General features: G+C 42.7%; 1 protein-coding gene across 4 annotated transcripts in view; it reads right to left on the bottom strand.

The window, feature by feature from the left end:
* Positions 1 to 12,524: 12,524 nt before the first annotated feature.
* ASB12 (ankyrin repeat and SOCS box containing 12) overlaps positions 12,525 to 26,408 on the bottom strand; it is a 113,391-nt gene continuing 99,507 nt past the window's right edge. For 3 of the 4 annotated variants that reach the window (XM_073885869.1, XM_025863860.2, XM_073885868.1), the window contains 2 exons: positions 13,282 to 14,128; positions 12,525 to 12,856 (listed from right to left, as the gene is read on the bottom strand). In XM_073885869.1, the coding sequence (XP_073741970.1) occupies positions 12,723 to 12,856; positions 13,282 to 14,077 (930 nt within the window). In that variant the 5' untranslated portion in view covers positions 14,078 to 14,128 and the 3' untranslated portion in view covers positions 12,525 to 12,722. Of the gene's footprint in view, positions 12,857 to 13,281; positions 14,129 to 15,142; positions 15,263 to 26,408 lie in introns of those variants that run through there. The other variant, XM_025863859.2, reaches the window with a different exon arrangement.

A 26,408-nucleotide genomic window follows, 5' to 3' on the forward strand; every position in this document is an offset into this window, starting at 1 on the left:
TACCCCCTCCCCACGGACTCCACAGCCACAGGGTGGGGCGTCCGCGCCCTGATTGGCAGGCGTGTGGCCCAATCGCTACGGTGGGAAGGCGTGTCCCGCCCCGCCCACTGTTTTCCTTGGTGCATTGCCCTTTAAATGCAAATGAGCGCGGGCGTGGTGTTTGCAGGAGGCGGAGAGCGTGAAGAACCCCTCGCTGGGACTCCCCATTCCCGCCCCCACACTGGGCGGATCGTGGCTGGGAGACCCAGTGAGTTCGCTGGGCCGGTCCCGCCCGGCTGGGGCTCGCTGGAGCCCTGGAGTTCGGTTTCGGTTTTGCATACACTCCCATTTCCGTGGACGCCGTGCAATCGTGTTGAGGCGCCCAGGCCGCCACCCGGCAGTTTATTCCAGAGCGAGAGGAGGGCGAGAAGAGGCGGGGCGGAGAGGCTGGGGAACCTGGGGGACTGCAAAGCCCCTTGGCGCCTCGCCGGGCCCAACCTTAGGTGGAGAGATAGGGCCCCGCGACGCGCGCCCCCAGGCCTTGCAGAGGGGGGACTCACCTGCCAGGAAAGCCAGCTGCAGCGTCCAGTCCATGCCCCAGCTGTGGCCTCTCAGGCACACCAGGGCCCTTAGGGACCATCGAGGTCGGTTTGCACCCGTTACCCAAGGTTCTGGTGTTGCTCAGAGAAGGGAAGGCACTTCCCTGAGGTCACCTAACCTGCCAGCGACAGGGGCAGATTTGGAATTTAGAACCCCAGGCTCCTGTCCTAGGCTGCTTTCATTTTTCTCTGGAGAGACCTGTTCCTGTAGTTTGACCCTCACCCAAATTTCCCACCTTTCATGGAACAAGAGGGGATCTCCAAGGCCTCTAGAGGGCCCCTCAACCTTTTCATGGTAAGCCAGGCTTTGTGCAGTTTCCTGTCCCTGAAAAGTCTAGAAATTGAGAGAAAAATCTTGTCTGGACCCAGACTGGAGGTCAAGGTGGAATGAGGAGGCCTGCACCAGCCTTGCTGGCTTCTGTGTTTGGGATGTGGCAGGTGGCCAGCCTGAGCTTGGGTCTTAACTAGCCTGAGGGCAGTAAGTGGCTGCCAAGGACTAACTAGTGAGCTGAGGCAATAAAGAATCCAGTTCTACCACTAGCTCAAGAATATCCAGAAGGCCCTACCCTAAAACTCTTATGAATGTCTGAAAAGGGTGGGGGGATTAAAGTTGAGGAGAGGGAAGAGATTCGAGAACAATGCCTGCTATTTTTGCATTGCAGAAGGAGTATTCCTGTCTGCCTTGAAAAGATCCAGCTGCTAGAGTGGAAAGAGGAGGACAATTGCCTCTGCATGTGTGGAGCACAGGAAATGACATGGCTTGCTAGGGCTAGCATCTGGCTCCAGCTCTACCTCAGATTTGCCATATGACCTTGGCTAGTCCATTTTCCTCTCTGGGACAGTGTATCACCTCATCTCCACAAGCAGTGTATAAGATTGATCAAGCTCCTTGATCTCTTCCAACTCTGATAGTTGAACTCAATTCTTTCTCTTCCATGACACTCTATACATCTCCAACCAAAATGAGCAACTTGAACATCAGACCTCCTATTCTGGTCCTGGGTCTAGGTAAATGGCAGGTAGTCGGGAGCAGTGCACTGCCTCATTGTGTGACTTTGTTGGGCAAGTACCTTCTCCTCCCTAGCTTTAGTTTCCCCATCTGGATGGCTGAACTATAATATTTCCTTGGAGCTGTGCTTTCCTGCTTTGCAAAATCCTGGTATTTGTTGGACCTGATTTGGAGGTGTCTTTTTTCCAGCGCCTCCTCCGTATGCTTCTGCAACTGCCTTGTGCCTCTGGTTGCCTGCCATTTGTTCATGTTTCACCTAGAACCCTGATTCTCTGAAGTAGGCCAAATGTTACAATTTGAAGAAGACAGTTTCCAAATCTGGAGCCCAGGGAAAAACAGGGCCAGGGCAGTCTCCACTGTGGGAATAGGGAGAGAGGAACTGTGCAAAGCAGTCAAGTGGTGGGCTTGAAATAATCGTGAGGCAAGGAGGTACTGCTGTGCTACTCCTGTCACAGGAGCTAGTCCTCCATGTCCTCTTCCCAGCTGCCAAACATTGCATCATACCAGTTAGCCTTGGGATGGACAGATATTGAACATTGGCCTGGGTCCAAAAGATATGGGGTTTTAGAAAAACAAAAGTAGTCTTCGACATGCTAAAGATGTCTCCCAGCTGTGTGCCCTTCTTCTTGGTCCTGATATTTCTAAGTCTCAGGATGAGATTATGCACGTGTGCATTAAGGAGGAAAGGGTGGTGGTGGGGTAGCACAGATCCTGATTTGTATGGTTCACTCTTCTCCAGGGACAATGTATAGAAAGAATAAGTGTGGTCATAAACTTGTACCTCAAAATGCCTTCTCAAAGAGGGAGTTCTCCAGGCCCCACTTCCACATGGGGACTGACACATGGTCAACTTGTTTGATCACTATAGGGGCTAGTCATGGGAGAGCAAGAATATTTTCTTGTCTTAAGTTTCTTCACCTACATAATGGAGATAATACCTCTGCTGCTTGGTGTCATGTGGCTGCAGTGAAAAGCTTATGAGAACAGATGTGCAGGCTGTATGGAGGCAATTTCATAAACTCAGGTAGACAGACTGGTCCACAAGAATACAGTGCTTCTTTCTTTCTTTACTAAATGTTCTATGGCTACCTCCTCTATGCCAGGCCTGGTGATAGGCATTGGGAAGAGGGGGTACAGTGGTAATACTCTGGGAGAATGGGCACTCAGTGGATGGAGTTCTGAGAGGAGCTGAAAGCTAGACTAGAAGTCTGGCCAAAGTGATCTGGAGCATTGTAAATGAAGAGCTTCCTTCCCCCCAGGGTGGGGAGGGGCATCAGAGAAAAGTTCTATGGAGGGATGACCTTGATGATTATATCAAGTCGGAAAAGTGGGGAAAGGATTCCTGCCCAGTCCAAAGCCCATCAATGTGAGAGGGTGTAGTAGGTTGGGCAAGAGCCAGGTTTCTGGATACCTGGGGCTGATGCATATTGATATAAGGGGAGAGAAAGAACTGAAAATTAGGGCTAAAAAAGATAGGTCTGGGGCCAAAGTGTATAAGACCATGACTGTCTGGCTAAAAGACTGAGGCTCAGCTAGCTAAGTTTGTCCTTCTCAGTGAAGCAAGCAGAATAGTGTAGTGATTTTGCTACTAGACTGCCTGAGCTGGGAGGCTGGCCCCATCACTTAGGAGTGGTATGACCTGAGCAAGTTATTCTACCTCTCTGCATCTCAGTTTTCTCTTCTGCAAAATGGGAATAATAATAGTACCCATGTCACAGAACTGGGGTAAGAATTAAGTATTTCATTTAAGTATTTAGCACAGAACCTGATACATCCAAACCCTTCAATAAATGTTAGCTACTGTTGCTGTCTGATCCAATGTACAGATCTTCAGAGTTATAGAACTTATATGACTTTGAAACCACTTTTTGATATAAACACACGAGTCTATGACTTCTTTTTTTTAAGATTTTATTTATTTGACAGAGAGAGACAGCGAGGGAGGGAACACAAGCAGGAGGAGTGGGAGAGGAGAAGCAGGCTTCCTGCTGAGCAAGGAACCTGATGTGGGGCTCGATCCCAGGACCTGGGATCATGATCTGAGCTGAAGGCAGACACTTAACGACTGAGTCACCCAGGTGCCCCAAGTCTATGATTTCTTATACACAAGTTTCTTTTTTAAAAATTTTATTTATTTGAGAGAGAGAGTGAGCTTGTGAGCAGGGGAGAGAGGGGCAGAGGGAGAGGGAGAAGCAGACTCCCTGCTGAGCAGGGAGCCCAACACAGGGCCCAATCTCAGGACCCCAAGATCATGACCTGAGCCAAAAGCAGATGCCTGACTGAGCCATGTAAGCACCCCCACAAGTTTCTTTTGATTGTACAGAGCCAGACCAAGTTTCCCAGGGCAGAGGATCTCTGGCCATCTTTGTATCCTTAGCACCCAACAGATAGTTTAGCACAAACTTAATGCTCGCCATATATTTGTCGAACATAGTCAAATGAGGCATCTTCAGGTCTAATATTAAGCTTAGTTGCCAGCATCCACCAGAGTGATGTTGCCACTCTCTGAGCACTGCTGTGTCAGGCTCTGTATTTGGTGCCACATCCATAACGGTGAACTAGACACAGATTCTGGCCTTAGGGCAGCCAGTGTAGTGGAGGAGGCACATAACCCATCAGACCAATGCCTTGCAGTTTCTGACTTAGGCAAGGCACTGGATGGTGTTGCCATCCACTGAACTGAGAAATATAGGAACAGGATTAAGGAAAATGCAACAACATGGATGGGACTAGAGTGTATTATGCTAAGTGAAATAAGTCTGTCAGAAAATGTAATGATTCTGTTCAGGACATTCTAAGTTTGACTTGTCTGAAATCCCACCTCCAGGGCTTTGTACTTGCTGTTCCCTCTGCCTACAGTGTTTGTCCTCTGAGTACTGACCTGGTTTGTGTCTCATTTCCTTCAGATGTCTGCTCAAATGACACTTTATTAGTGAGACTTTCCTTGGACACTTAAAATATAAAATAGCAATCCCCATTTCTACCCCCTTCACTCTCCAATCCCTTAATTGGCCTTTTATTCTTACCCAGAATATATACCACCTCCTGGCATATGAGTTTTTATTGTTATTTATTTTTGCCAGTTTTTATTTTTTTATTTTTCCCAAAGCTCTGAAGCAGTTTAAGAAATTCATTTTTTTCTTTTTTCTAATTGAAATATAGTTGACATACAGTGTTATATTAATTTCAGGTGCACAACATAGTATTTTGAATTTATATACATGATCATCACAATAAATGATCATGACAATAAATCTAGTTATTATCTGTCACCATACAAAGTTATTACAATATTATTGACTATATTCCTTATGCTGTGAGTCATCCCCATGGCTTATTTATTTTATAAATGGAAGTTTGTACCTCTTAATCCCCTTCACCTATTTCACTCATCCCCTAACCCTCCACCCTCTGGCAACTACCAGTTTTTTCTCTATATTTATGAGTCTGTTTCTATTTTATTTTGTTTATTCATGTTTTTTTTTAGATTTTATATATAAGTGAAATCATATGGTATTTGTCTTTGTCTGACTTATTTTACTTAGCATAATACTCTGTAGGTCCATCCATGTTTTAAGAGTACACTTATGGTGATGAGCACTGAGTAATGTATAGAATTGTTGAATCATTATATTGTACACTTGAAATTAATATAATGCATGCTAATTATACTTTAATACAAAATTAACTATAAAAGGAATGAAATTTATTGTCAATTTTTAATTGTCTGTTTCCCATCATGATAATGAAATCTCTATGAAGGCTGACAATGAACAAAATATTTAAGTAAAATATTTGGTATATCAGATGGCAATAAATGTTATGGAGAAAAATAGAGCAAGAAAGGAGTACAGGAAGCATTGGTGGGAGGATGCTATTTTAAAAAGGGCAGTTGGGATAGGCCTTACCAAAAAGGTGACATTCAAGCAAAGATCTGAGGAAATTGAGGGAGCAAACTATGAGAATATCTAGAGAAAGAGAATTCCAGGCAAAAGGAACAGCAACTAAAAAGACCCTGAAGTGGGAACATACTGTAATGTTAGAGGAACAAGGCAACCAGTGCAGCTACAGTAGAGTAAATGTGGGGGGAAAGTGGTAGGAGAGGGGGTCAGAAAGGACATGGGAAACAGATGGCTATGGGTTTATGAGTCATTTTAAAGACTTTAGACTTTGCAGGATTTTGAGCTGAGGAGTGGCATGGTCTTAGTGAAATGTCCAGGGAGTTGTAATAGCAAGGAAGGAAGCAGTGAGGTGAAGAAGGAAGCTCCTACAGTGATGTAGGTGAGAGGCAATGGTGGCCCAGACCACGGTGGAGGCAGTGAAATGATAAGTAGTTAAATTTTGGATGTATTTGGAAGATAGAACTGGCCAGACTTGGTGATGGCACCTTAGATGAAGGGTGTAAGAGAAAGAGAGGAGTAAGGAACAGGAGCTCACAAAGCCCCAAGAGGGAGGGATTGACAAGATGAGACCAGAGCCAGGAGAGCTGGGTCTCTCGGAAGCCAAGGAAGACATGGGGATTTTATGGAAAATGGTATTACTAAGAGTGCATGTGTCAGATGCTGCACAGAAGTCCAGCAAGATAAAGGTAGAAAAGATGACCTTGTATGTTTATCTGGGAAGTCACTGATGATGTGGGCAAAGCCATTGTGGAGCAGGGTTGAAGGTGTACACCAGACTATAGTGGAGTGTCAAGAGAATGGTCCACAAGGAAAGGGAGAATGTATATAGCCTTCTTGTTCCAGAAGTTTGGCTTCTATTGAAATGGTGGCTAAAGGGGACACTGGAGTCCAGATTTGTTTTTACAAGATGGAAGGATGTGAGTTTACTTATATGATTAGGGGAAAAACCAATCAAGTTGAAGATACAGGTGACAGGATAATTGATGGGTGGGAGGCCCTGGATAGAGGTGGGGGATGGGATCCAGAGCCCCTAGAGATGATTTGGCCTTGATGGGAAGGAGGGACCAAGATAAGAGGGAAGGATGGGTGGATGCAGTAGAGTCTATTGTAATGACAAGTTGAAGATATCATGCCTTTAGGTTCTCTGAGAAGTGGGAGATATAGTCCTCAAAGTGAGAGGAAAAGCAGTACGTTCAAAGAAGCTTGTTAATATTGGACAAGGTTTGAAATAGTGACAACAGAGAATGGGCAAGTTGATAAAAGCCTAGCTGGCTTGTCATCCAGGAATGTACTGTGATCTCACTCAGTTTCATGAGATCCTGCTGTAACCTTGAGCAAGTTACTTTACTATGCCTCAGTTTCTTCATCTATACAAGTGGACATGAGTAAAATAAGGTCATTGAATTAAATGAGTTAATCCATGCTTAGCAATTAGTGAGCACATCGCTTGGCACATAGTAAGTGCTCAATGTATATTAACTCTTTGGATTTCTATGATTACTTAACTTTTATTTCTTCTATGGTATTCACCAGCCCAGGCTTAGAATAGGACGATGGCTTGATCCAAAGTTAGTTTGGTACTGGGTGAGAGATTGAAGTGATTGAATGAACACAGAATCAAGGATGGACAGGGAAGGACATGAAGACAAGGGAGAGGGGCAAATGGAGAGAAAGTAGGAAATCATGTGATACCTGAAACTCAGAGCCTGGCACATATGAGGTCTCAATAAATCTTTATTGAGTGAAAGAATGGGAGAGTTTGTGGGGTCAAACCATAGGGTTCCAGGAATGTCACTTCTGGAAAAGCAGACAGTTCTGACTGGAAAGGAGGACCTGCATTTCCAAGTGACACCAGGGGAGTAGGGGTAAAATGGAGGTTATATGGTGTTGTAAGAGTCAAGGAGGTAAAGGAACTGCAGATGAACTGGCCACTGGACCAGACCCTGCCATCAGCCCAGTCTCTGCTTTTCTATTGGGAGAAGGCAGTCTGTGCTAGGAGGAAACTGGCAAGGTAGGAGCTATCAAATAGACTAGTGTCTGGAAGCTAATGTCTTCTGTGACTACTGATGGATAGAGCTTAGAAGGTGCCAGGATGAAGCCAATGGTCATTCATCTTGAATCTTGGTCAAGCAGATTGCTTGACTGTGGAAGGACAGGATTTCCCCAGGTAGCTCAGGAAGTATTCTAGAAGTAAATGAAGTGATGAGTGCACAAATAATGTGTAAGCAGTCAAATGCTCTGCGCTTACAAGAGGATGGCTAAATTAATGCTGCCAGAACAAATCCAGGAATATATGGTCAATTAATTTATGACAAAAGAGCCAAGTTATAAAATGGGGAAAGGACAGTTTCTTTAATAAATGGTGTTGGGAAAACTGGACAGCCACTAACAAAAGAGTGAAACTAGACCACTATCTTACACTATACACAAAAATTAGCACAATATGGACTAAAGACTTGAATATAAGACCTAAAACCATAAAAATCCTAGAAGAAAACATGGGCAGCAACCTCCTTGACATAAGTCTTGGCAATGACTCTTTTGGATTTGACACCAAAAGCAAAGTCAACAAAAACAAAAATAAATAAGTGGGACTACATCAAACTAAAAAGCTTCTGCACAGCAAAGGAAGCCATCAACAAAATGAAAAGTCAACTTAGTAGATGGGAGAAAATATTTGTAAGTTGTATAACTGATAAAAGGTTAATAGCCAAAATATATAAAGAACTCATACAACTCAATAACAAAAAACAACAACTGCAACAACAACAACAAAACCCCACACAAAATAATCATTAAAAAATGGGCAGAGTCTCATATGGTTTGTCTCCCTTTCTTATTTTTTCCCCTTCAGTTTTCCTTCCCTTCCAATATGAGACTCTTGACTCCGGGAAACAAACTGGGAGTTGCAGAAAGGGAGGTGGGTGGGGGGATGGGGTAACTTGGTGATGGGCATTAAGAAGGACACGTGATGTGATGAGCACTGGGTGTTATATGCAACTAATGAGTCATTGAACACTACGTCAAAAACTAATGACAGCTAATTGAACATAATAAAAAAAAATCACACAGGGAAAAAAATAAAATTAAATTAAAAAAAAAGAAAACATACAGATGGCCAAGAGGTACATGAAAAGCTGCTCAACATCAATCATAAGGGAAATGAAAATCAAAACCAAACTATACCTTGACTAATTGAATTTAAATAAAAAAAACAAAATGAGATATCACCTCACACCTTGTTAGAATAGCTATTATAAAAAAAGGCAAGAAATAACAAGTGTTGGTAAAGATGTAGAGAAAAGGGAACTCTTATGCACTGTTGGTGAGTAAATGCTGTGGCCACTATGGAAAATGGTATGGAGTTTCCACAAAAAACTAAAAATACAACTACATATGATCCAGAAATTGCAATTCTGAGCATCCAAAGAAAAAGAAAACAGAAATTTGAAAAGATATATGCACCCCCATGTTCACTGCAGCATTATTTACAATAGTCAAGACATGGAAGAAAACTAAGCGTCCATTGATGGATGAATAAAGAAAATGTGATTACACACACACACACACACACACACACACACACAGCTGAATTCAGCTATAAAGAAGAATGAAATATTGCCATTTGAAGCAACCTTGAAGGCATTATGCTAAGTAAAATAAGTCAGACACAAAAAGACAGATATCATATGATCTCCCTTATATGTAGAAACTAATATTTTTAATGAGCTTATAGGGTACGGAGGAAAGATTGGTTGTTTCCAGAAGTGGGAGATGGGGGTTGGTTGAAAAGGGTGAAGATATCCAGAGGTACAAACTTCCAGTTATAAAATAAATAATTCATGGGGGAATATAATGTACACCATAGTGACTATAGTTAATAATACTGTATTGCATGTTTGTAAGTTGCTAAGAGAGTAGATCTTAGAAGTTCTCATCACAAGAAAAGATTTTGTAACTATGTATGGTTATGGATGTTAACTAGACATTGTGGTGATCATTTCATAATATATACAAATATTGAAGCAATGTACATCTGAAACTAATAAAATGTTATGTGTCAATTATATCTCAATTTAAAAATATAATGATGCCAGATTTTCCCTGGGAAATCAGGGAACATGTTCTTCATACATGCAACAAGTCATTCCTATGACTGTGCATACCCTGTTCTAAGAATTGAAATCTTTAAGTCCAAAATACCAGAGTATTCAGGGCCCTCTCCAGTCTAGTTCCCAGCCTAACCCTTGTTCAAATACATTGAACTCAAACCAAACTAAACTGGTTAGCCAAACAACTGGCCTGCTTTTTCCTATTTCTATGTCTTTGCTCCCAGAGTTTCCTCCACTCATACCTTTCTTTCCTCTCTACTGATTAAAAATCTTTCCACCATTCAAGGCCAAGATCAAGTACAACCTCTTCCATCAGACTTTCCCTGTGAGCAACTGAAGGGGATCTCTCTGGTGTCTGAAGTCCAGTGGGCCACTTTCTACTTTGGATCTAGTCTTTGAGGTCCACCCTTCTGAGCAAAAGAACTTTCATATTGCAGGAGAGAACACAAACTGCAAGTGCAGAGCTGAGCCAGCCCCAGATTCATGACAATGTCAGGAAGGAAAGAAGGTAGAGCGGTAAAGAGGTAAAGAGAGAGGGAAGGAAGGAGGGAAGTGGCCTGGCTCACCTGAAAGGGTTAAGATATGGCTTCTTGGAAACTGGTGGTTGTTGTCAGGGGAAGTGGGAGTGTGGTGGCATTAGGGAGACTAGGTTATCACCTGGGGCCAATTCCAACAAGAAACTAAAGGCCAAGGAGGAGATTTCCCTCCAGGAACAGACACATCATCTCTGCCGCCTCCTCCTCATACCTCCTAATGAAAGTTACCTCAGAAGATTTATCATCAGAATTTGAGATGACCCATTCCAACCCCTGGCCTGTTGTCCAAATGGGAATGGTAAGGCCTGGGAAGGGTAAGACACAGGCCTTCAAGTTGTCTCTGCTCACCAGCAACACAGGCAACTGGAAAAATAACAGCTAGGGGTAGTCCGGAGAGCTGAGACAATATGGGAACTTGATTTTGTCAGGTTCAGTCTGTTCATCTGAGTTCCAGCCCTTCTTTTCTGCCTAGAATTTGGTATGCTTTTACATCCTTCCCAAATGCAATTCCTTTTGAAATGCCCAGAGTATCTACATGCTTTCATGGGTCAGCCAGAGAATCCATGTCCCAGATGCCACAGGAGAGGCCACCCTGGCCAGGCCCCATTTGGAAGGATGTACTTTCCCAGGGGCCTATAGAAGATGGAGCTGCTGAACTTGACTCCTAATCCCCAAGGGCCCTAAGGGGATGGGGGACAGAGCTAAGCATGGGGTCCTGGACAGTTCATTCCTCAGGAGTCCAGACTGAAAGAAAGGTAGAAAAGAGCTAGGGCTGTCTTCCCTGAAGCCCTCTGTCTGTGCTTACAGCTAAATCCTTCAGTTCTTTTGCTCCTCATAGATAAACAGATGCATTACTCCCCAAAACAAGAATGAAAGTCTGGAAGCTGAGTGGAACAGGACTATGGAGATAGATGTCCAATTTTCTTACCTTCCTTCCTAAAGTCTCTCAGGCACTAGGAACTAGGGAGAGTGGGGGAGGTCAGGAGGGAGAGGCAAGTCAGCTCAAGACCTTATTCCCTGCCTCCATTTCCTCATAATAGAAGGTCATGATGTAGAGGGACTGTCAAGGGAGCTCCTAGGAAGAGCTCTAAACAGCTAAAGATTATCTGGGTTCTCCTCCCCCACTCCTTCATCTTGTGTCTCTTGCACTATTTGTCCACAGCCCCACCCACAGTTTGCAAGAGAAAGAGTACTGTAGATGCCTAGATCTGAATTTTGGTGGTTATCTGTGCTGGTCCAGGGCATGTCTGCCTCCTTCTCCTGTTCTTCTCCACATCAAGGGGGGACTGACCATTGTAGGATGCATTTCCCAGGCCCCTCCATCAATCATCTGGCTGGGTTCAATGAGGCACTGGGTGAGAGATTAGAAAAAATGGAGAAACCATGGTATTTAGCCTCTGTCTTTTGTGTCTCTGTGGTGTCTCTGCAGTGTCTCTTCTGTGGCTCCCAATGTCAATATACTTCCAATTCTACTGTGTGATCCCAGCTCATGGCTCACATCATACCACTCTTTCCCACTGCCCCTCTATTCTTCACCTTCCTTGTTCTGCCTTATGCATCAAGGGGACTGACCCCTGTAGGCTGTATTTCCAAGGCTCTCATATTAGTTGACTTCTAGTTTCCCCCAATGAGAGTGACATTGGAGACAGACTGAAGGGCAGCAATGAGGAAAAGGGGAGGGTATTTCTTCCTTTCTTCTGATTTGAACAGTGTATTTCTTCTATGGTTCTAGCACCCATGGACAAGCCCATGATTCTGCTTTCCATCAGGTGACCTCTGTCCCTGAACTCAGACCATACCTCCTCCTTCACCCCTTCAGAGTAGGGATGGTGTTGGCATCCTGCTGTAACTAATCTCTGGGTTACATTCCTGTCCTGCTTGGCTTCTCAACCTAACCACTATGTAACATATTTCTTATCTGCATTAAATTATCTGCTATAAATATTTGGTAGTTTGTCTTCCCAGTTAGATCTTGACTATAAACTGAACTAGTGGGAATGCTGTCTATGATTCAAGGTGAATGAATGGGAGGATTCTTAGTTACTTGACAGAGGAATAAGGGTTTGGTGACAGCCCCAGAAAGGGTTCCTTGTAGCAGCCAGAGAAGTGAATGGAGGTACAAGGCTGAGCAAGCAGATGCTACCCTTCCATCCACTTGAATTCTTCAGGACCTTGTTTCTAAGGATAACACAGCTCTAAATTTTCTTGAGAATCTTGAAGGAAGTGTGAGCCATTGGGTTACTTTTTTTTTTCTCTTTCAGTGGCCAGGACTCCTATGCCTGTCAAATGCCAGATAATTACCATCTTTACCCTTGGCCAACCAGACCCCTTTCCCCAGTGAACCTCCCTCCCCCACACACACATAGCAGTCATAGCAGCCACCAGGATTTATTTTGATGAAGATTTTATTGTGGAGGATAATACAGGAGAGCAGCCACCAGGATTTATTTTGATGAGGATCTTATTGTGGAGGAAAATACAGGACAGCAGCTCCAGGTGAATAGGTAGAGCTGTAGTGTCCTCCAGCTACCTGGATCCCCAGGTGGTTTTCGTAGGCATTGTGGGTTTCTGGTAAGGCTGCAAGATTACAGTTGGTGTTTGAGGTAGCTAATCAACACAGGGGGAATATCCAGCTGGTCGATGGCTTGTGGTTGGCTGGCCTGGTGCAGAGCTCTGCGGATAACTAAACGGGCCTGTGATAGTAGTGACCGTGGAGTAGCTACAAGGAGAAACAGGTCATAAGAAGCAATTCTCAGTGTAATTCTCTCATCCAAGCCTGCATCCACCCTGCTCTGATTTCTGCAGCCCTAACTGCTTTCTCCCTTCTAAGAAATCCCCCCCTCTGTCCTCAATGCATGGTGCCCAATAGGAACACACTGAGGCCTAGATAGGGCATGCTCAAGGCCACAAAACAGTCATTGGCAGAGCCAGAACCAGAAATTCTGCTAGTGCTATCCCCCACCTTATCTTAGTGATCCCTTTCCTAATAAGGAATCTGTAACTTCTTCTCCACTGGGGTCCTAGGAGAGGGAGGAAGATGGTAGTTTCTCCAACTCATCCTAGAAGGATTGGCTTGGGGGGTTATTTGTGGCCCTTGGACCTCAAAGCCAGAAGGTCCGTAGAGCTGAGCTGCTTGAAACTCACCTCGGGCTTGTAGTAGCAATGCAGTGCCTTTATCATCTTGCAAGTTCAGGTCCAGGGAGAGAGATGGAAGGTAGATGTTAGCACCAAAATCAATTAACAGCTGGATGTACTCTGGTTCACAGTTATGGTGGAGACAGATTTCGAGGAGGGTGTGGGGCTGTGGGACACGAGCCAATAGGCGTTGGTCAGTACAGTTGTAGTTGGGGTCTGCCCCATGGAGCAAAAGCAGGCGAAAACAGTCAAGGTGCCCATAGACTGCAGCCAAATAGAGGGGGCCAGAACATGAAGCTATGTTTGATGCCCAGACTGGTAGTTTAGCCTTGACATTGACCTCTGCACCATGGCCCAGGAGTTCCTGAAGGATGGCAGCAGCACCATCACGGGCAGCTGTGAGTACGGGAGAACAGTTGTTGTAGATGCTACCACCAGGACAGGCACCAGCTTCCAAAAGCACACGCACGCAGTCCAGATGGCCATGGCTGACAGCAGTGAAAAGTGGCGTCTGTGCCTTGACATCCAAACTGTCAACATCAGCACCATGTGCCAGGAGGACCTGCAAACACCTGAGGTGGCCATAAGAAGCAGCCAAGCGCAAGGGTGTCCCACGAACACCCCAGCCACTTCTACTGTTGATGAAACATTTATAACGCTCCTGGCACAAAAGCTGTTCCAAGGTATAGGAGTCATTGTCATACACTGCTTGATTGAGAGCCTGCTTCTCCCCTATGTCGGTGTCCTCCTCCCCCTTGTTGGGCTGCAGGAGGGAGAAAATCTTGGTGATGTCCATGAGGTTCATCTTGATTGATCAGAGCAGAACTATTTTCATGAGCAGGAGGATATGTCAGGTCTGTGGGTGACAAATATTGGGGGAAGACTGAGGGCCCACATAAAAAAGCCTAGATGCCAGCCCTTGCCCCCCACCCTTTACCGTCAGGCTCTGCACTGACGGGCCCCCTTCTTCCAATTCCTACTCCATCTCATTTTAGGGCTCAGAGATGGCTTCCAAAACATCAGGCCATTTCACAGCTTGGTGACTTTGCATATGCTGTCCTGCTTGACCTTCAAACTCCTACTTTCTGGGAAACCTTCCCTAATCTCCTCCTCTTGCTCAGGGACTCCAAAGGATAACTAGACTTTAGCTATGAACTTTCACACTATATTTGCACTTATCTGTGCTTCAGTGTATAAACTCCACCTATACCACAACTGGGAATTTGGTAGAGGCAACTTCCTTAGTTCAGAATGTGTGGACTAATGAGGTGGCTCTGGTCTGGCAGTTGCTAGGTCAGCAGAATGTTGTTTTGTGGTGTCAAGTTATCATCCCTAAGCATTCTGACATTAGCCTCATGGGGCAGGCCCTCAATTCCACCTGTCAGCCTTTTAGATGAAGTTCAACCTCCTCACAGTCCTTTATATGTGACCTCCCCTCAGACTCAGGCCTTATGCTTAGGCAACAGAGTTACACAGGAAATGGATGTTGAATGACATTTACTGATTAAATAAAGAGATGACATTACAAAGAACACTTCAAGTAAAATGAAATCAAAGAGATGGCAGGAAATAGTCATTTCCAGGGCAAGTCCTCTTTGGTGGACAACTGGTTTATTCCCCAGGACCACTTCAATACAGAAGTCCCTTTGATTCCCAGCACCTCCTTGGAACCCATGGATTCCCTATCCCTTTAGGTCAAACCTTTTCCTGTCATCTCTGCCCCACCCAGTTTAGAACCTTTGCCTCAACCCTCAACTCTTCTCTTACCATTATCCCCAGGCTTTATAAAATTATCCATGGCCCAATAACTGACTTAACTGCTTGACCTTACCTGTCCTGTTCCTAGTGCTCCAAAGCCAAAGTCACCCACCTTAGTTTGTAATGTCATCAGGATAAGCTGGTAGGTTTTTCGAGCTCAAGTCTCCCTACTCTCCCATACCCTGCAGCCATGTTCTTAGGGCCACACACCTCCTTTTATTCACTGTCTATCTCCACCCCTCTTTGTTAGCCTGGGACCTCAGGTACATACCTCATAGAAAAAAACTGTGAGGTGGGTGGGTGGGGTCTCCCTCAACTTTAGGCCCCTCCTCACCCACTAGCATCAACTCCATATGTGGTCTTATTATTTATGCATTTGAGGTATGCAATAATAAGTAAAGGATTTTAGAAATCAGACAGACTTAAGTTTGCAACTGAGCACCCCTAGTTCCTAGCTAAGAAGACTTGGGCAAATCTCTTCCCTTCTTTGGGACTCAGTTTCCTCATCTACAAGACAGAAATGATAGTCCCTGCTTCATGGGGCTGTTCAGAGGAAAAGAGCTACCATATATTAGGTCTTTAAAGGTGAGGTTCCTCTCTCTGCCCCTTCAACCTCCTCAATGGCTCCTTCCCCTCAACCATCTTAGGAAACAAACACTTTTATGGTCCTTCGTCTCACTCTAGCTACTTTTCTCTTTACCTCTCTCTTTACACTGGACATATCCAAAAAGTTGTCTACCATCTACTTCCTTATCTTCCATTCACTTCTTCACCCTCTGCAGTCACCCTTCCTCAATCACACACTGAAATAGTTCTTTAAAAAGTCATCCTTGTGGTTAAATCTTCTGGCTGCTTCTCAGATCTTTCTTTCTGTGGCCTTCCTGGTACATCTGTTCCCACTGACCACTTTCTCTTTCATACTCCTCCCTTGCCTTCCTGACCAGCACACTCTCCTGATTTTTCTCCCCTATGTTCTACCCTGAAATAATTATGCTCCCCTTTGTTCTTTCCTTGATCCTCTTCTTTCCAGTCCCCGAGCTGCAGCTCTCATGTTAATTCCAATGATTTCAAATTTATCACTCCAAGCCCCCCAGATCTCTTTTCAGCAAAAAGTATGTATTCACTGAGTTTCTTCTGGTGCTTCAAAGTCAGCAGTATCACGCCACCACTACCATCACCATCATCACCAAACTTGATCCATAGCTGTTTCTCACTATCCATCTGGTCAACCAAACCAGAAACCCAAGACTCGTTTCAGTCTTCTTATCTCTTTGTCTGACCTTCATCCAATTACTCATCAAATCTTATGGATTTTACTTCCTAGAGACCTCTATAGACCACGCCCTTCAGACATTCCCATTGACAGTGCTTTACCTAAGCCCCTATCATTCTTTGTGTCAACTGTTGTAGTAGTCTCTTAGCTGTTTTTCCGTCTCAATATTTTCTCCACATTATAACTAAAGTGATCATTTAAAAATACAAATCTTGTCTGTGTCAATCCCATTTTAAATCCCTTAGTGGTTCCACTTTCTTTCAGAGTATAGCCCAGATACTTTAATCTGGATCACAGGTCCTTTATGAGCAAATCTTGGTCAACATCTCCAGGCTCACTTTCTGTTATTCCTCTACTTATACCCCATGATCCAGCAATAACGGAAAAGAAATGATGGCTCTCCATATACATCATGCTTGTTTCTGTCACATGCAGTTCCTTCTGATGGGTTAGTTCTTCCAGAGTCTGTACTCTTATATAACTATAGCAGTCATGACACTGTATTGTAACTCCTTTATATGGGTCTGTTTTACACCCACTGCAGAATGAGAGGCCATATAAAGTAGTGGTAAGACATTGTCTGGAATTCTGCTTCAATCCCAGCTCCACTACTTAGTAGCTGTGTAACCTAGAGCAGATCACTTAATCTCTCTGTGCCTACTTCATCTGTAAAGAGAAGATGACAGTAGTACCTGCTTCAGCGGGTTATTGTTAGGATTAAGTAAGTTAATAATTAAATTAATAATTAAATGAGTTAAGTGTTAGAATACCACGTGAATATAGTAGTCAGTAACTCAGTAATTGCAATACCAAGTGATTATTATTACCTAGGTCTCCAATTTCTCCTATTGCTCCCTTACTTAAAGTCCTATAACCTCAGAGCTGGAATGCATCAAATCATTTAATTCCCTTAATTTAGAGATACAAAACCCAAGACTCAGAGGTGAGCAGGGACTTTTTTCTAAGGTCACATGGCTATTGTCAATTGTCTCATTAGCGAGAACACAGAACACACCTATAATCTTGTGCTTTTCAAAGCTATTTCACATAGTGGGACAGGTAATATCATCCCCATTTTGTAGATGAAGAAAACCAAAGTCTGAGAGGGAAGGGATTTGCCAGGTACCTTACATCAAAGAAATAGCAGAGCCAGAAATAGATACATGTTTCCCTACTGCCCATCCTGTTCTTTCTATTGCAACTTGAAAAACAAACACATACCCCTTCCCCTTGCCTTAAGCAGAGTTACACTGCAGTTCCCAGAATCCTCAGTTTTGAGGATCATGCTGAATTCCAGGGACTTCAGTCATGGAAGATTTCTTTACAGATTATTTCTTCTGACAGCCAATAGGGATTCCCTTACTATTTGATGGAAGGGGAGGCTGGTTCCAGGGAGATGAAGAGGGCAGGGAGTATGGAAGGAAATGCTGAAGCTCTCACAAACGTCATACCAGGAGTCCACAGTAGGGCCCATCTAATGAACCTCCATAGAGTGATCAAGTCATGGACCCACTGACTTGGGTACTTGAGTGAACTGTGCCTTATTAGATAGGATAAGAAAATCTAATTAGTCTATTGTCTAACTTCACCTTGCTGTGGTTATTAAGCTAAGAGTTATTATGTGACCATTATATGCAAGGATCCCCTTTCTGATCCCCAAAGGTCAGGGGTTTTAAGCCTTTTTGTGTGGCATTGACCTCTATGGAAATTTGGTTAAGTCTCTTATCCCCTCTCAGAATGGTTTTCAATACATAAAATAAAATACATAACATTAAAGGAAACCAATTATGTTGAAATACAGCTATTTTTTAAACTGTATGATATAGTAATAAATGTTCTTTATTAACACATTAAATACCAAGATCTATTAATATTTTCTAAGTGATGATGAGAATAAATGACATTTTCAGATCTTGTCCACAAGTGTAATATGATATGAAATATGATTTCTGGTGACCAAGTTATAGGAACTGGTAATACTACTGCCATTTGCTGTCTGCTCATCCTTGAAATGGTAAATTTCAGTTAGAGATTAGAGGTAAAAAAAGGTAATTGTTTCATCCATGTTTTTGTACCCTTTAAATTCTATCTAAGGCCCTCTTGTGGGTCTATGAATACATGTTAAGAACTACAGGGAAGTGGTTGGTTTCAGTGGGCCCTAAAACAGTCCTCTACTAGGCATTAGTAGATTATTTTTAAGCTTTACCTTCCTCCCCACAACCTGAGGAGCTCTGCCCTTCTGCCTTTGAGTCCAGCCAGATGCACACCACAATAAAGACAAATAACACACAGGGACACAAAGACAAATCCTTACCTTCCCTATATTGTATAACCACAATTTCCTTCATTCTTGAAGGTCCATTTGGACCCCAGAGCCTTGGCACACACACCCTCTTGGGACAGATATAGCAGGAAGCCATTATCATAACCCTCCTTCCCTGTGTGGACAGATTTCCCTACCAATCGCCCAAGCACCCCCAGAAACCAGATCCAGTAAGAAAAACCTATGAAGGGTGGTGATTACAGGTCCACAGGCCTGCAACCCTAAGGGTTCATTCCTCCCTGGCAGCATCATTGGGTTCTAGGCTCCAGATACTCACTGGGCTTTGGCCTGAGGCCAGGCTGCCTGGAATTTGCTGCTGCCCCTCTGCAAAGCACTGGGCCCTGATTTCTCCTCCACAGGGAACCCCTATTTGCCCTGAGGCCTAAGCAGGCAGGTCCTTGGTTTCCACTGTTAACAACACTGCTGAAAGGCTAGGCATCAGGTCCAGGGGCTAATTTTAGGCTATCCTCCACCCCCTTTCAAGGGCAGTCTTATCTTACTAGTGCCTTTCTGGGAGCCATCCCAGCAAAAGGAGGGGAGGGGCATTTGTAGGGAAATCCTGAAAGGTCTGACTGACAGATAGACAGGTGCTTGGTGAGGCAAGGCCTCAGGCTTCTAGTGTGTCCCTGCTTACCCATCCCACCTTTGAAACAAGCAAAAGAGCCAGGCTCCTGCACTGTGGGTGTTCTCACCTATCCACCAAGGGGCCTGAGAAGGCTCAGCCTCCTCTACTACATCTCCCTCTGGGCCAGGGACTCTTTTCTTTCCCTCCCCAACTTAGCTTCTCTGAATTTCCTTTTTCCATTTTTGAAGGTCCAGCAACACATTGCTCTCCCCTCACACCACCCTGCCTCCACTCCCAAGAGTGAGGACAGTGAGAAGCAGAGACTACCATACTGGAACATGTATCAGTAAAGTTTAAGAAGTTTTTAAAAGAAAGTTCGAGAAAGCCCTGTTCATTTATAAAGGCCTCCCCAATACAGTAACCTCAGTTCTGCCCAAAGAACATGCCCACAAACTCTCCCACTCTTCTCATACCAAAGGCAACAAACCAAATATGTACAGCACTGGAAACTTTGTCAAAAGCTCAGTTCCTTTTTTGTTGTTGTTGTTATGTTAGTCACCATACAGTACATCATTAGTTTGTGATATAGAGTATCATGATTCATTGTTTGCGTATAACACACAGTGCTCCATGCAATACGTGCCCTACTTAATACACATCACCAGGCTAACCCATCACCCCATTCCCCTCCCCTCTAAAACCCATAGTTTGTTTCTCGGAGTCCATAGTCTCTCATGGTTCATCTCCCACTCCGATTTCCCCCCCTTCATTTTTCCCTTCCTTCTCCTAATGCCCTCCATGCTAATCCTAATGTTCCACAAATAAGTGAAACCATATAATTGACCTTCTCTGCTTGACTTATTTCACTTAGCATAATCTCCTCCAGTCCCAACCATGTTGATGAAAAAGTTGGGTATTCATCCTTTCTGATGGCTGAGTAATATTCCATTCTATATATGGACCACATCTTCTTTATCCATTCGTCTGTTGAAGGGCATCTCAGCTCTTTCCACAGTTTGGCTATTGAGGACATTGCTGCTATGAACATTGGGATGCCTATGGCCCTTCTTTTTACTACATCTGTGTCTTAGGGATCAATACCCAGAAGTGCAAATGCTGAGTCATAGTGTAGCTCTATTTTTAATATTCTGAGGCACTTCCACACTGTTTTCCAAAGTGGCTGTACCAACTTGCATTCCCACCAACAGTGTAAGAGGGTTCCCCTTTCTCCACAACCTCTCTAATATTTATTGTTTCTTGCCTTGTCAATTTTTCCCATTCTAACTGGGGAAAGGTGGTATCTCAATGTGGTTTTGATTTGAATTTCCCTGATGGCTAATGAGGATAAACAGTTTTTCCATTTGTATGCCTTCTTTGGAGAAGTGTCTACTCATGTCTTCTGCCCTTTTTTTTTTTTGCGTTTTGGGTGTTCAGTTTGAGAAGTTCTTTTTTTAATTTTATTATGTTATGTTAGTCACCATAAAATACATCATTAGTTTTTTTTCTTATTTTTTTATTGTTATATTAATCACCATACATTACATCATTAGTTATTGAAGTAGTGTTCCATGATTGTTTGTGTATAACACCCAGTGCTCCACACAGAACGTGCCCTCTTTAATACCCATCACCAGGCTAACCCATCCACCCACCTCCCTCCCCTCTAGAACCCTCAGTTTGTTTTTCAGAGTCCATTGTCTCTCATGGTTCATCTCCCCCTCCGATTTACTCCCCTTCATTTTTCCCCTCCTGCTATCTTCTTTTTTTTTTAACATATATTACATTATTTGTTTCAGAGATACAGATCTGTGATTCAACAGTCTTGCACAATTTACAGCGCTCACCAGAGCACATACCCTCCCCACTGTCTATCACCCAGCCACCCCATCCCTCCCACACTCCCACCACTCCAGCAACCCTCAGTTTGTTTCCTGAGATTAAGAATTCCTCATATCAGTGAGGTCATATGATACATGTCTTTCTCTGATTGACTTATTTCACTCAGCATAACACTCTCCAGTTCCATCCACGTTGTTACAAAAGGCAAGATCTCATTCCCTTTGATGACTGCATAATATTCCATTGTGTATATATACCACTTTTTCTTTATCCATTCCTCTGTCGATGGACATCTTGGCTCTTTCCATAGTTTGGCTATTGTGACATTGCTGCTATAAACATTGGGGTGCATGTACACCTTCGGATGCTTACATTTGTATCTTTGTGGTAAATACCCTGTAGTGCAATTGCTGGATCATAGGGTAGCTCTATTTTCAACTTTTTGAGGAACCTCCATACTGTTTTCCAGAGTGGTTGCACCAGCTTGCATTCCCACCAACAGTGTACGAGGGTTCCCCTTTCTCCGCATCCCCGCCACCATCTGTCGTTTCCTGACTTGTTAATTTTAGCCATTCTGACTGGTGTGAGGTGGTATCTCATTGGGGTTTTGATTTGGATTTCCCTGATGCCGAGCGATGTTGAGCACTTTTTCATGTGTCTGTTGGCCATTTGGATGTCTTCTTTGGAAAAATGTCTGTTCAGGTCTTCTGCCCATTTCTTGATTGGATTATTTGTTCTTTGGGTGTTGAGTTTGATAAGTTCTTTATAGATTTTGGATACTAGCCTTTTCTCTGATATGTCATTGGCAAATATTGTCTCCCATTCTGTCGGTTGTTTTTTGGTTTCGTAGACCGTTTCTTTCTCTGTGCAAAAGCTTTTTATCTTGATGAAATCCCAATATTTCATTTTGCCCTTGCTTCCTTTGCTGTTGGCAATATTTCTAGTTGCTGCGGCTGAGGTCAAAGAGGTTGCTGCCTGTGTTCTCCTTTAGGATTTTGATGGACTCTTCTCTCACGTTTAGGTCTTTCAACCATTTGGAGTCTATTTTTGTGTGTGGTGTAAGGAAATGGTCCAGTTTCATTCTTCTGCATGTGGCTGTCCAATTTTCCCAACACCATTTGTTGAAAAGACTGTCTTTTCTCCATTGGACATTCTTTCCTGCTTAGTCAAAGATTAGTTGACCACAGATTTGAGGGTCCATTTCTGGGCCCTCTATTCTATTCCATTGATCTATGTGTCTGTTTTTGTGCCAGTACCATACTGTCTTGACGATGACAGCTTTCTAATAGAGCTTGAAGTACGGAAATGTGATGCCGCCAGCTTTACTTTTCTTTTTCACCATTCCTCTGGCTATTCGGGGTCTTTTCTGTTTCCATACAAATTTCAGGAATATTTGTTCCATTTCTTTGAAAAAAGTGGATGGTATTTTGATGGGGATTGCACTGAATGTGTAGATTGCTCTAGGTAACGTTGACATCTTCACAATGTTTGTTCTTCCAATCCATGAGCAAGGAACGTTTTTCCATTTCTTTGTGTCTTCCTCAATTTCTTTCATGAGTATTTTATAGTTTTCTGAGTACAGATCCTTTGCCTCTTTGGTTAGATTTATTCCTAGGTATCTTATGGTTTTGGGTGCGACTGTAAATAGGATTGACTCCTTAATTTCTCTCTCTTCTGTCTTGTTGTGGGTGTATAGGAATGCCATTGATTTCTGCGCATAGATTTTATATCCTGCCACTTTACCGAATTCCTGTATGAGTTGTAGCAGTTTTGGGGTGGAGTCTTTTGGGTTTTCCATATAAAGTATCATATCATCTGCAAAGAGTGAGAGTTTGACTTCCTCTTAGCTGATTTGCATGCCTTTGATTTCTTTTTGTGTCTGATTGCTGTGGCTAGGACTTCTAATACTATGTTGAACAGCAGTGGTGATAGTGGCCATCCCTGCCGCATTCCTGACCTTAGGGGGAAAGCTCTCAGCTTTTTCCCATTGAGAATGATATTCGCTGTAGGTTTTTCATAGATGGCTTTTATGATGTTGAGGTATGTACCCTCTATCCCTATACTCTGAAGAGTTTTGATCAAGAAAGGATGCTGTATTTTGTCAAATGCTTTTTCTGCATCTATTGAGAGGATCATATGATTCTTGTTCTTTCTTTTGTTAATGTATTGTATCACGTTGATTGATTTGCAGATGTTGAACCAACCTTGCAGCCGAGGGATAAATCCCACTTGGTCATGGTGAATCCTTTTAATGTACTGTTGGATCCTATTGGGTAGTATTTTGGTGAGAATTTTTGCATCTACATCTATCAAGGATATTGGTCTGTAATTCTCCTTTTTGATGGGGTCTTTGTCTGGTTTTGGGATCAAGGTAATGGTGGCCTCATAAAATGAGTTTGCAAGTTTTCCTTCCATTTCTATTTTTTGGAACAGTTTCAGGAGAATAGGTATTAACTCTTCTTGAAATGTTTGGTAGAATTGCCCTGGGAAGCCATCTGGCCCTGGGCTTTTGTTTGTTGGGAGATTTTTGATGACTGCTTCCATTTCCTTAATGGTTATAGGTCTGTTCAGGTTTTCTATTTCTTCCTGGTTCAATTTTAGTAGTTGATACATCTCTAGGAATGCATCCATTTCCTCCAGGTTATCTAATTTGCTGGCCTAGAGTTGCTCATATGTTCTTATAATTGTTTGTATTTCTTTGGTGTTGGCTGTGATCTCTCCTCTTTCATTCATGATTTTGTTGATTTGGGTCATTTCTCTTTTGTTTTGATAAGTCTGGCCAGGGGTTTATCAATCTTGTTAATTCTTTCAAAGAACCAGCTCCTAGTTTCGTTGATCTGTTCTACTGTTTTTTGGTTTCTATTTCATTGATTTCTGCTCTGAGATTTATTATTTCTCTTCTCCTGCTGGGTTTACGCTTTATTTGCTGTTTTGTTCTCTAGCTCCTTTAGGTGTAGGGTTATGTTCTGTATTTGAGACCTTTCTTGTTTCTTGAGAAAAGCTTGTATTGGTATATACTTTCCTCCTAGGACTGCCTTTGCTGCATCCCAAAGCTTTTGAATAGTTGTGTTTTAATTTTCATTGGTTTCCATGAATTTTTTTAATTCTTCTTTAATTTTCTGGTTGACCCATTCATTCTTTAGTAGGATGCCCTTTAGCCTCCATGTATTTGAGTTCTTTCCGACTTTCCTCTTCTTATTGAGTTCTAGTTTCAAAGCATTGTAGTCTGAAAATATGCAGGGAATAATCCCAATCTTTTGGTACCAGTTGAGACCTGATTTGTGACCTAGGATGTGATCTATTCAGGAGAATGTTCCATGGGCACTAGAGAAGAATGTGTATTCCGTTGCTTTGGGATGGAATGTTCTGAATATGTCTGTGAAGTCCATTTGGTCCAGTGTGTCATTTAAAGTCTTTATTTCCTTGCTGACCTTTTGCTTAGATGATCTGTCCATTTCAGTGAGGGGGGTGTTAAAGTCCCCCACTATTATTGTATTGTTGTCAATGTGTTTCTTTGCTTTTGTTATTAATTGCCTTATATAATTGGCTGCTCCCATGTTAGGGGCATAGATATTTACAATTGTTAGATCTTCTTGTTGGATAGACCCTTTAAGTAGGATATAGTGTCCTTCCTCATCTCTTATTACAGTCTTTTCTTTAAAATCTAATTTGTCTGATGTAAGGATTGCCAATCCAGCTTTGTTTTGGTGTCCGTTAACATGGTAAATGGTTTTCCACCCGATCACGTTCAATGTGGGGGTGTCTTTGGGTCTAAAATGAGTCTCTTGCAGACAGCATATCGATGGGTCTTGTTCTTTAATCCAATCTGATAGCCTGTGTCTTTTGATTGGGGCATTTAGCCCATTTACATTTAGGGTACCTATTGAAAGATACGAATTTAGTGCCATTTTATTGCCTCTGAGGTGACTGTTACTGTATATTGTCTGTGTTCCTTTCTAGTCTATGCTGATTTTAGGCTCTCTCTTTGCTTAGAGGACCCCATTCAATATTTTTTATAGGGCTGGTTTCGTGTTTGCAAATTCCTTTAATTTTTGTTTGTCCTGGAAGATTTTTCTCTCTCCTTCTATTTTCAATGACAGTCTAGCTAGATATAGTATTGTTGGCTGCATATTTTTCTCGTCTCATCCTCTGAAGATATCATGCCAGTCCTTTCTGGCCTGCCAGGTCTCTGTGGATAGGTCTGTTGCCAATCTAATGTTTCTACCATTATAGGTTACATATCTCTTCTCCCGAGCTGCTTTCAAGATTTTCTCTTTGTCTCTGAGACTCGTAAGTTTTACTATTAGATGTCAGGGTGTTGACCTATTTTTATTGATTTTGAGAGGGGTTCTCTGTGCCTCCTGGATTTTGATGCCTGTTTCCTTCCCCACATTAGGGAAGTTCTCTTCTATAATTTGCTCCCATATACCTTCTGCCCACCTCTCTCTTTCTTCTTCTTCTGGGATCCCAATTATTCTAATGTTGTTTCATCTTATTATATCGCTTATCTCTCGAATTCTGCCCTCCTGATCCAGTAGTTGTTTACCTCTTTTTCTCAGCCTCTTTATTTTCCATCATTTGGTCTTCTATATCGCTGCTTCTCTCTTCTGCTTCATTTATCCTAGCAGTTAGTACCCCCATTTTTGATTGCACCTCATTAATAGCCTTTTGATTTCAACTTGGTTAGATTTTAGTTCTTTTATTTCTCCAGAAAGGGTTTCTCTAATAACTTCCATGATTTTTTCAAGCCCAGCTAGTATCTTTAAAATCATGATTCTGAACTTTAGGTCCGACATTGTACTAATGTCCATATTGAGTATGTCCCTGGCAAATGGTACTACCTCTTTTTTTTTTGTTGAGGTGATTTTTTCATCTTGTCATTTTGTCCAGAGGAGAACAGATGAATGAGAGAACAAAATGCTAACAGGGTAACAACATCCCCAGAAAATATACTCTAAACAAATCAGAAAAGACCTGAAACCAGGGGAAAAGAAAGGGAAAGAAAGAAAAAAGAAACAGAAAGAGAAAGAAAAAAATAAAAACAAACAAAAACAGAACAAAACAAAAAGAATATGATCAAATATGATCAGGCTAGTGCATAGATCAATGCCACACACTAGATTGTGGGTGTATTTTGGTTTGTTAGAAGAAAGTGCCTCCTAAAATTTTAAAGAACGAAAGACTTATATATGTACAAAATAAGGGTTCATACAATGAAGGGATGGAATATGACTGTAAAGAGGAAAATTATAAAAAATTTTAAAAGAGGTATTTATAAGGTGCTTGAAAAAAGAAAGAAGAGGATTAAAAAAAGAAAAAGAAAGAAAGAAAGAAAAAGAAAGAAAGAAAGAAAGAAAGAAAGAAAGAAAGAAAGAAGG

Source organism: Callorhinus ursinus, unplaced genomic scaffold, assembly GCF_003265705.2.
Source record: "Callorhinus ursinus isolate GAN/ISIS: 27379988/994484 unplaced genomic scaffold, GSC_fseal_2.0 scaffold66, whole genome shotgun sequence".
NCBI classification, from domain to species: Eukaryota; Metazoa; Chordata; class Mammalia; order Carnivora; family Otariidae; genus Callorhinus; species Callorhinus ursinus.